The 11,832-nt window shown below is 31.3% G+C and overlaps 2 protein-coding genes across 6 annotated transcripts; one reads left to right on the forward strand and one right to left on the reverse strand.

Moving 5' to 3' along the window:
* Window positions 1-476: 476 nt before the first annotated feature.
* LOC105562365 (heat shock factor protein 1-like) lies at window positions 477-9,187 on the forward strand. 5 transcript variants are annotated; one of them, XM_012013154.1, is made up of 13 exons: window positions 477-730; window positions 1,492-1,600; window positions 1,692-1,813; window positions 2,257-2,334; window positions 2,634-2,939; window positions 3,009-3,091; window positions 3,216-3,392; window positions 3,674-3,736; window positions 4,432-4,992; window positions 5,460-5,565; window positions 5,694-5,784; window positions 6,279-6,519; window positions 7,846-9,187. In XM_012013154.1, the coding sequence occupies exons 1-12, from the start codon at window positions 614-616 to the stop codon at window positions 6,470-6,472; spliced, it is 2,007 nt and encodes a 668-aa protein (XP_011868544.1). In that variant the 5' UTR covers window positions 477-613; the 3' UTR covers window positions 6,473-6,519; window positions 7,846-9,187. The 5 variants fall into 5 exon arrangements, with proteins under 5 accessions (XP_011868544.1, XP_011868546.1, XP_011868545.1 ...); XM_012013156.1 differs by having other exon boundaries at window positions 4,432-4,944; XM_012013155.1 differs by lacking the exon at window positions 7,846-9,187 and adding an exon at window positions 6,760-7,181.
* A 650-nt stretch (window positions 9,188-9,837) lies between these two features.
* LOC105562366 (UPF0184 protein C9orf16 homolog) lies at window positions 9,838-11,663 on the reverse strand. The gene is made up of 2 exons (XM_012013159.1): window positions 11,367-11,663; window positions 9,838-10,667 (listed from the first exon to the last, which is right to left on the reverse strand). The coding sequence occupies exons 1-2, from the start codon at window positions 11,560-11,562 to the stop codon at window positions 10,498-10,500; spliced, it is 366 nt and encodes a 121-aa protein (XP_011868549.1). The 5' UTR covers window positions 11,563-11,663; the 3' UTR covers window positions 9,838-10,497.
* Between the last annotated feature and the right edge of the window lie 169 nt (window positions 11,664-11,832).

Genomic DNA, 11,832 nt, shown 5'->3' on the forward strand with positions numbered 1-11,832 from the left:
CTTCAAGCCGTAAGAAATTAACCAATCACAGGCATTTATTCCTCTCATTCTCATCTGTGATTGGTTGATTTCTTACGGCTTGAAGCTTACAGCTTAATTAAAGCAAGATTGTGGACCAGGGGTAACGGACCAAAGTAATCTTCTATCTATCCTTGTCACATATATGTTCGACTTTCAGTTTCAGCTCACAGAAAGTATATGCTATTTCCCTTTGAAGCTATTTTTCCCTTCCATGAGTATTCTATGGTTTCGTGCTATTTTGTTCTCTCTCGTGTGCATGCGACAAGAGGGGATCTTCTTCTAATTTATTGGCTCCCGGCTCAACAAGAGGGGATTTCGGAACTAGGTGTTTGACTGTGTTCGGCAAGCGATCATTTCGCGATCATTTCGCGTCGCAAGCGACGATTGGCTGTCGTGACGCCACCAGCTGTTCGACAGCCAATGAGAACATGTCCCTCCTCTGCACCCCCCCTACCCAGCGAGTGCAGTAGCAGAATACATCGTCAGTGACCAGCCATTGCTGTTGTGATTGTGACTGCGAAACTTGGAAGACGCTAGGACTCGCTGAGCACTTTGCCGTTTGCACGTAGTTTTCTTTTACAAATCGACCAGGATGCGGGACTCCGACTGCTTGACGAATAAACTGTCTCCAGGTGTAGCAGCGTTCCTTTCCAAGCTATGGTTCCTGGTCAACGATCAGTCAACCAACGAGCTTATTTATTGGGCATCCGTGAGTACATTTGTATTTATACTCTCTCCTTCTTATTTATTGTCCATATTCACGACGGTCGAAGCCGAATTACCTCGCGTGGAGTCGCACGTGATAACGTAGCTCGAGTGGCGTCGCGGCTTCCACGAGGCGACAATAACCGCGTCTACCGTAATGTCGTCAACAATCGTTCGGAATACCATCGCGCCGATCATTGCACCGACAACAATTGCATCGACGAACACGCATCGCTGACGCCGACTCCATCGGCGCGACGGTTTTCTTCTGGTTGGGTGACCGGAATTCTCGGTTTCAAAATTGACCATCTAGAGTACACGAGTTACCACGCTTGGAACAAATCCGGGACGGATTGTCGCCTCGCTTCAATTTCGCTTTTTGCCTTATACTATGCGCGACTAGTTAACTCTCGCATCTGTCAATCGTCGCTTCATTATTTCGGCGGTACCTTCGTCGAGAGGACACTGCTAATCTCTAACTTTTCCTCACTCATGGAGAAAAAAATTCAATACACTTTTAAGTATTATTAAGTAGATTCAGACTATTGGCTGCGATCCATTTGATGCTGCGAATGCTTCGAAGCACTCTTCTCTTCCATTTTATATAAAAAAACTACTGCTCGGAACGAAAAATGCCAAATAACTTTTTAATTCATTTTTTCGACGACTTTCTTGCTATGGTATTTTGATTCACGAATTTCAGGACACCCTGTATATTTATATTTATGTTAAGCATAATAATTGTGTATATAATATTCTTTTCAGGACGGAAAAAGTTTCTTCGTTAAAAATAGTGAAAAGTTTACAATAGATACGTTACCGCATTATTTCAAACATAGTAATATGGCGAGTTTCGTACGACAGTTGAACATGTGTAAGTTTCTACGCTTTTTTTTATATATATAAATATGTACAGACAATACAGCGAAATACCACGAAAACCACTAATATTCTTTATTTGTTAGATGGCTTCCACAAGAAGTTAACTTTCGCAAATGGGCAAAAATATGAATCCGAGATATTAGAGTTTGAGCATGAGTTCTTTGTCAAAGATCATCCTGAATTAGTGGGGAAAATTAAGAGAAAAGTGAGTATATTAAGATATGTTTTATGTATTATAATTTTTTATTCTAATTTTATTGTTTTCCGAAGACCTAAAGACTGAAGATTTAAATAATTCAAAACGATTTCGAAGACACATATGCAGTGTAAAAGATTTTCTACATTTATATTTCATAATACAATAGTTCACTTTTTTATTACGTTAAGTGTCAAACAAGTGCATTTATATCCGCACTTTAATGATTAAGCCTCAAAGTCTTCATTTTCTTAAAACTTAATGGAAAAAAATTATTATTTTGACTTATTTTAAGCCGGAAATTACTTTCTTGCCAGTATTCCCACTCTATATAATGTGATATAATGGGAAACATAGTATACAGGATAGATTTTATTTTATGTCCTAGTTTTTTACCATGAAAAATGGAAAGTTAAAATTTTGACTTGCCTGTACAATGTTGTTCCAAGCAGATGCCATCAATGTATCAGTTCAGTAGATCATGGTTGCAGTACAGACCTTCTGATCAGAGAGTCTCTAAGTTGCAGTTGGTAATCCATCCCTTATAGTAAAAGACTGGAACACGAAATAAAATGTACTCTGTATAATTGTTATACAAATTCAATGTTTTTCCTTTTTTAATACTTTTTTGTATAATACGATGCAATGAGAACGTAAAAGGAAGTATTACCTCAAGATAATCTCTTTCTAATAAAAATTGAGAAGCTGAAAGTTTAAATGCAAATTTACATTGTAAAGATTAAACATTGCGTTAATATTTTATTACATAATGATAAGTAATTATATTTTATTATAATTATTAAATGGAATTTTATCTATTATTTGTTAGGCCCCAGCTAAAGATGGTATTAAACCAGATATATTAGACAAGATGTTACAAGACGTAAAAAAAATGAGGGATCGTCAAGAAAATATGGATAATACATTAAATGAAGTAAAGCGCGAAAATTCAACATTGTGGAGAGAATTGGCAATATTGAGACACAAACATATAAAACAGCAACAGATTATTAACAAATTATTTACATTTCTTGTCTCTCTTGTACAATCATCTAGAAGTGGTCTATCTGTTAAAAGGAGATATCCACTAATGATAGATGACTCGATTCCAAATAAACGAAGCAAATCGTCCGAGGTAATGTGCTGCATCATTTAGATTAATTTTTACATGAATTTCTGTAATAAAAAAATATTTATTTTACAGCCCCAAGAATGTACTATGGGACCAGTAATTCATGAACTTGAGACATCAGATTCCGATCTCTATTCAGATAATATTGTTGCTGAGTAAGTGATAAAATTTCACATATACTATTTATTTCAAAGATTAAAAAATTCAAATTTTGCAGTTTTTGTGTTTCTGTATAATATATGAATTATATTGGTATTAATATCTTAATAATTATTCTAGGATGCTAGAAAATGAAAATCCAACTGTTCAAAGTCCACCTGTTCAAAGTCCTCGGGAACATAATGAAAGATTGGTAGATGAACAAAATATGGCAACTTCTGTTCAATTAAATAAAGAGTCCCCCCTTCACAATCCTGAGATTGGAACAACGACGAAACGTGTTAACAAAGACAAAAAGTAAGTTTGATTAATATATTTTGTATTATATTTATATATTTTTAGTATGTATATACATATAAATTAGTTTCAAGAGGAATATACAATATAACAAACATTAACTCTATCTATCAAATTCGGATTATACAAATATTCTGAAAAGTTTAAATTACTAAAATTTGTTTGAACCAACATGTTCACTTAATGACTAGTTACATTAGGATTGAGTAGGGTTTAGTAATATCGGTTAAATGTTAAAACCTCCTTACATTATATATTCATACAAACTTAAATATTACTAGGAGGAAAAACATGGTGCCTGTCAGAATATTGATTCCATCATTGGAAAACGGAAAAAAGTCAAGGTTAACTTAATTGTCTTGTTGTCATTTGGTGTTGATGTTCTAAGATTTATCTGAAACTATTTTGTTATACTAGAGTCTCTGTAAATATGTTATTTTTTTGCATGGGTCAGATTTTTGTGGTTGCACTGTAGAATTAATTAGAATTGTAACTTATTTTTTATATGATAAGAGAAGAACGTTAAAATTTCTTTAATATTATCTTATAAAATGAAACGCAGTTTTAAAACTATGGAAAAAGTTTATGTGAGTGGAAATACATTTTTATAATTTTACCGATAATTTCTGCAGAAAGTATATCAATTTCTCCAATTATTATTGGACAGAGCAGATTTATGTGTCTATAGAAAATATTATTCTTTAAGTATTGGAATAAGAAAGTAAGGTAAATAGAGAGAGAAAGAGAAACATGATATTCCTTTGTTATTAGAAAAACATTTTTGTATTTATATATTAAATTTCTGCATAATATTGATACATAGCCATTATCTTTATTTAATTGCTATTGTACTACTACAATATCCTGTTATTGGCTGTTAATAGATCACATGAATTTCTTACCTCTTTCTTTTGCTTATTCTATTGATATATGTTTAAATATTTCATAATTTGTATAAATAAATAAGATTTAAGAATTAATATTTAAAATTAAAAATCATGGTTTTAATCAATTTATATTAACTTACATTTGTTTATAGAGAGGAATTGCATATGTTTGAAGTATCTATCGACGAAGACAAACCTGCTCCTGTACTGAACACTGAATCCATCAATTCTAAACCAATACCTATGGCGGCTGCACGTAGCTCTAAACTCAAAGCAATGGCAGCAAACATTAGTTCTCAGGATGTTAACAAAGATATTGATACGGATACTCCATTTGAATATGACGATTCATACAATGACGTTTCATACAATGATACACCGATAGAAAAGCTACGAGAAATCTTAATTATCCCGGATATGTTCGATATAAATATTCACAATCATTTCAATAATGAAGAAGACGGTAACAGCAATCACATGAATGAGAGACTTAATCAAACAGATGGTGAAAGAAGCGTTTTAGGGAGCAATAAACAACTCAATCAAAATACAAGGGCAAAAGCGTCAGAAAAAGAGATCGATTATAATAACACACGCCCGAGTTCATCAAACGATTTATTGGTGAGCCGTGTCAATTCCTCTGGGACAACTAATCCTAATTACAGGTTAGAGAATAGGCCAATTACGCCAATTACGCAGGGGGTAGAAGAGAAGTAAGTCTGACCATGCATATCATAATGCAATCATAACATATTTAACAATAATTTCCACTTAATTTCATAGTGGAAATTAACAATTAAAAAAGGGGTATTATTTTTTATATTTAACATGACATAAAAACTTTTTTTATAGTATAAATCAGTTTATACATATTTTTTCTATTATATAATATCTTTATTATTCTAATTATTAGATTATTTTTATTTTTAAAGCAATTTTATCAAATTTATGGTGTATACAGTACTCATTATCCACAGTATTTATGACACGATAAAATATAAAGAATATCACATTTCTCTTTTTTTTTTCGTAAATCTTATGAAAATTATGTTATGAGTTGTATGTAATTATTTTTCAGGTGTTATGACAACAAGTTTTACTAATGCTTTTTGCCTAACGCTTTTTATTAAAGTAATATATAAGTATAATATTCAAATTTTAATTAATAATTTATGTACAGGGAAGAAATAGATCATCATTTGGAAACGGTGCAGAATAGTTTGGATACTTTGCGTGAAAAATTATATAATGAAAATTGCAGCCTTGATGCTAACACTTTATTTGAGGTAAATGTAATGTTAAAACATTTTTTATATATCGAAAAAAGAAAGAAAATTTTTTTACGAGATTAATTAAAGAGTTCTCATAGTGCATTTATTTAAAATTTTAATATTAATATTTTTTCTCTTCACAGTTGTTCACTTCAGAAGATCCGATGACGTTTGCATTACCAATGAATCCCGAATTGAATCCACATAATATGAAAGACGAGGAAAGTGATACAAGTAAGTTTTTGTCATTTTTATTGCCCAGAGCCTAAACTTTTTTTTAGTCGACCTTAACTAATCCATTGTTATTTATTACTGGCAACCTAAAGAGATTATCATGTCTAAGCTTTTGTATTTTAATAAATTTTTTTACAAAAATTGTTGAGAGAAAAAGGTTGCATAACAAAATATTTTAAAGAAATTATATAAAATAGTCAGGCTTGTATGTGTTAAACACAAATTTCAAAGAATTTAAAGGACTCAGAGCCGTGACAGGATGGTAGTGTCTAAATATTATATTCTAAATTTATATAAAATATATGCGCGCGTGTTTTTATTATATTTTTGGTGTGTTTCTAAATATTTAATTCTCTGTGTGTGCGCGTATGTAAGAAAAATATGTTTCTCTTTTATTTATTTCATTTCATAATGTTCTTATGAAACTAACGCTTTAATTATATAAAATGAATGAAATAAAGTAAGAAATAATGAATAATTTTTATTTTATACAGCTGCAGATTTTTCCACTGAAGCTACTGGCGGTGAACTTATGGCATATAATTCTTCAACCAATCTACTAGATTTTGACGACTTGGGAAATATATTGTCGGAAAATGCATCATCATTACCAGATCCAGATGTACAGATGAGCAGCTTATACGCTCCAGATTCCTTCTATAATATAGAGGATACGAAAGCTTCTTAATGATTTAGCACAAAATAGTAGAAATGCATAATCATATATTAATTACGGTAAGAGTTTTTATCTTATTTTTAATGTAGTTTCCGAATTATTTTTCTATCTTTGTTTTTTCGAAGTTTAACCATATAGGTTCAATATTATGTTATCATTCAATATTTACTATAATTAGTTGTATAATTAGTATAATTAGTTATATAATTAAAATCGTCTCAAATTTTAAAAAAATTAGTCAAATTATGAAAAAATATTTTCACGAAAAGATATTCGCATACAAATAGATTCTTTTACAGGTCGCTGTTACATCCAATTCTTTAGAACGGATAAACAAGCGATATTCTCACAAGCTAATCTTTAATCAGCAGAATTACTCAAACTAAAAAGAATAAAAATCTCGATATATTCCGTCATCACTAAGATTCTGTGTATAATGATATTAAGTGTCTTTATGGACGTACGTTCACTGTAAGATTTGCTCTAAACAAGAAGATCTGATGAAAATGATTAACTCCAAATTGACATGTAATAACAAATGTTAGATTATTTTCCTTGTATGTTCTATTGATATGGATTAGTAATCACAAACCTGTTTATAATTACACAAGTCATGCAACTATAATATAACCATAAATATTCTAATACAGTCGTTTATACATATTTTACTATAATAAAATCAAAACTGTAAATGTTGCAAGTTTCAATTATATTTTACTTTATGCATTATATAACATAACATTTTACAAACTTTTATAACAAGCCGGTTGTAATAATTATTTAATTCAAATATAACAGTTTCAAGAAGTTTAAGTAATTAGAAGTTTCCAACATTAATGCATATAAACAAAGTGTTTTTATCAACAGCATATGTTATGGTGTTATAATTCATATTACAAATAAATCATGGTTTATAAAAACTTCAGAGAAATTCAGATAACTGTATAAGAAATCAGGTTTTACAATATGTTACAGATAAATACTTTACATGTGTATGCGTACAATAGAAAGATAAGATGAAAGAAAGAATATTATAATATATAAGAAGTACATTCTTATATATTTTGCTGTTGTTATCAATGCACCTTATCTTGATATAATTCTCGAAATAAGAATGACTAATCATTTTACAGTTTTTATCACAGAATTTGTTTAAATTATTCCGTATCGGATCTTTATACAAGTAGCATTAGACTTCCCCTAACATTTTATATCATTATACATATGTTGTTTTGTTCACACAGAAAACTTGATAAGCTTTGAGAAATTAAATCAAAGTAAAAAATAATATGTAAAACACTCATATAATTTCCTTTGTATGCATAATGTTCTTTTCTTATATACATTTTTATTATGGTATAACTTGAACACACTTTGTTTTTTAGTTTTATGCCGCAAACCATTTTGGACAAACCATAGTTTAAAAAAATTGAAAAAGCTGAAAAAAAGAAAAATTTATGATAATATGAAAAAGAAGATATAAAGTGCACTGTTACAACCTCTCCAGCATTTACTACTATCAGGCTCAAAGTAAGAACATTATCTCAATGCGACCACACAATTGAAGTTATGTAGATTGCGAAATGAAATACATAATAAACAGATAAAAATATACTGGAACAATCTTAATATTACTATAGAATTAGATAATAAAATGCTAAGTTATCTAAAATTTTGCACATTAACAAATATGACATTTTGAAATCTTCTGTTCTTACTTTGTATATAATATTCTGATAGAAAAGTTTTTGTTCTCATTTCGTATGTATTTCGTATATGAATCATTTGTAAAGAATTTCCTTTTTTGAAAAAGATGTAAACTTTGTAAAAACGAATGAATGTAACAACGCATATCTTTCTGTATCCTATACAGAGAACATGATTCCGTTAGATTGATTAACATGTGTGTAAAAGGCAAGTTGTCTTTATTTATAAAAACATAAACAGTGATAGTGCAAGGTTAAGGTTTCAGTGTTTTATGCAATAAAAATTATTGCAATAGAGTTGCAATAAAAACAATTACGCTTTAATTCTCCGAAAAATGCAAGTTATTTCAAAATGTTTATATTGAAATTCACATTCAAAAATATCAATTCTTACATATTCTTCGGTTAAAATTTTGATGTGTTTTAGATGCAATACGAAAACTTCAAATATTTTTATTTTGTTTACAGTTTATTCTAATATATGTATAATATGAAAAATATAATATAATATATAGTAGTAATAAGTATATGAGATATATTTATATATAATTATATTCCATACATTATAAATTCCAGGAGAATGACTTTAGGACATTTTTGAGACGTAAAGTTCCCTAAAAACCTCTTTTGGAGATTTATACTGTATATGTACGGAATATATATTATATATGTATATAACATAATAATATACTGCTGGCAGCTAATATAAGAACATTACTTATAAGAACAAAGATTATTCTGGTCATTGTTTCGACACCAAATTAAGGAATAGTTATATAATTGATTTAAACACTGAAATCTTATTCTTGGACCTTTACTAATAAGTTAATCTTGTAATGTTACGTTTCTTTGTACAAAAATGTATCCATCTATCTAATAAGAATATTATATCAACTTGCTTAGTCCCTCAAACGCTGTATAGGATAAATTAATCGATTGATTGCGTATATTCGTAATGTATGATCATTACTAACATTTACATTTATCAGTGCATTTGCAATAAATGACTCAAACTATATAAGTGCGCATTAAAAATTTAACTATGACATTCTCACTATATCTCGTTTTGATTTAGAGACAGATCGATTTAAGAAATTTTATATTTACCACAAAAGTAAATTTCAGACATATTCTTTTGCAATCAATGTAAAATATGTTACATCATTCCATAAATGTGTTGTACAATTAAGTTAGCTATTTTTTACCGATAAAGGTTTCGAAATCTCAAGATAATATTTTAAAAGGATATAGATCATTTCCAACAAATGTTTAACATAATGACCCCTCAATGTGCGAATAACTTGTTTATTTAGTATACTTAAATAATTGATGTGCAGAAGTTGTTTGCTGTGCAAAGTATTTCCTTTTGACCGAATGTATATGTTATGTAGTTGTGATATGGCACTGTGTTTAAGATATCACACATTGTAAAACTTTCAAAAATTAATGGAATATGCAAGCTAAGAAACTGAAAACTACAAATCGCTTGTCGCGCTTGATGGTAACAAATCATTGTCAATTGCACTTAATATGTGTACATATTGTAATAAAGTATAAGGATATTGTTTGAATTTAGCTAGGGATCAATCAGAGGGCAGCGAGATTATCGAAATATGCACATCAAAACTACTTCAGCTATTAATGTTGTAACAGGAAATTTTTGCATATAGATCCATAAAACTGTGTTATCTGTATTAGTTTACTGATTTGTACACCTAACACATTAATAGCAGTTCTTTATTATTCAATACAGGATAACTGAAATTAACAGATTAAAAATACTTTTACTACCATCCACAGTTATATTAAATCTATTTGTTTATGTACAAATAAAATTTACATAACTGTTCATATTGCATTTGTCGTTTCTTTGGCAATTCCCCTGTCGTTACAGCACATTATGCGAACTGTAGCAGAATAATTCTCAAGTTATGAGCGTGACCGTGTTATACGTCTTCGTTACATTTTCTAATCATTTTATTCATAGAAATATATTTTTCTCCCAATACATTTTATTTTCATTTTTAAAGGTGTAGTTTTTGCTTTACCCAACTAACTCTCAACAACTATGCGTGTATTGTAATATAATATGTACATAATTAATGCCATTTTATTCATCTTGTTATCAGGAATGCTATCGAAGTTTTTATGGTCAATCACTGATCAATATGAATTGATCGATAGATTAGGGTAGACTATCAAATGTCTTTCATATTACATGAAACAATTCGTTTACAAACAAAACGTTCACAAAATCAAAGGTAATAATATTCGCATATCTTTGGATGACAAATTAATGAATTGTACAATTTTCTAAATACAAAGTGATCATCACTTTGACTGCTGGCGGTCGATTTGCAGAGATTCCCGAAATTGTTTCCTAGCTTCACGATTAGATTGCAGCAGTTCCGTCAGCTGCGCATGTATATCGTCGTTCTTCCTCTCCAAATGGTCCAGAGCAGTTTGCAGATGATCCAACTCATCCTCCAGTGCTTTCATACCTGCACGCAACAAACTTATTGTACAACCACATCCCGCTTTAAAGGCCCGTGTCCATGATACTGGAACTTGGTCCAAAAACTTGCAGCTTGTATGGAATAGCTGCAAGTTGATCGACTACACATTTCTTGAAACTAGAACTTGGACCAAGTTCTAGCATCGTGGACGCAGGCCTTAACGAATTTGGCTTTCTCTCGAGTAATACGTGGGAGTGGAATTTATAGATTTACAATTTGTATCCCTGGTATCTAACCCGGCTCTTTCCACGTAAAAAGGTACATCGTTTAATGTTGATTCAGTTAAAGCACCGACTTTGCAGAATGTATACCTGATGTTAAGCGAGGTACAACTATAATACATATCTCTTCTCTCTCGACTTAAAAGGCATCGCGTAGGCCTGGTTTCACCAGTGTCACTTAACTTTGACCTTAGCTTAATTCATCCTTCGTCTCTGTCCCCTTCGAGAGACACAAAGAAAAAATTAAGACTTAAGATTATAGTTTATGAAATCGGGCCGTAATAGTATCAATCATTGACAGAAAATTTGACGCAAAGTATTCAAGTGCTCCTTCCCAACATTTATTTGTGCACATCAACAATGTACGATAAAACACACCATCGCTCTTTGCAGCGAGCGTGAAAGTAAATTGCAATCCTCGAGACGCACTTCAAGAGACCTAACGAGGAATACGCCGACGTACCGACATACACATCAGCTCCGGAATCGTCCCCGAGGTACTCGAGAACGTGTTCCTCGTCCACGGCATCGTTCATCTCCTCGGCGTCGTCGTCATTAATTTCCTCCGCATGCTCCGCCTCCTCCACGTCCGCCCCATCCCTTTTTATTTCCTCCGGTGTCGGATAGTCGTCCCGGACCATACTTTCTTCTATTTGCATCTAAAACTGAGAGGCAGCCAGAATCAGCTGATTTTACACAGAGAAAGACACACGTACGTTTATCCGCACACGTATGGTCACGAGGCTGACGAAAGGTGAGAGAACGAAAAATCAGACAGGCTACTGACGTATCGACGAGCGATACGGAGAATTCTGGGCAGTCCCAATTTTACCGACCGACGATGAAAACAGACCAACTTGTAGAGGCCCTCGACACACCGGAATTAAGTTGGCGCTGGGAGTTCATATTTTAAATTCGTATAAAACCTA

This window comes from Vollenhovia emeryi, unplaced genomic scaffold, assembly GCF_000949405.1.
Source record: "Vollenhovia emeryi isolate VEMERY1.0 unplaced genomic scaffold, V.emery_V1.0 DF939190.1, whole genome shotgun sequence".
Taxonomy (NCBI): Eukaryota; Metazoa; Arthropoda; class Insecta; order Hymenoptera; family Formicidae; genus Vollenhovia; species Vollenhovia emeryi.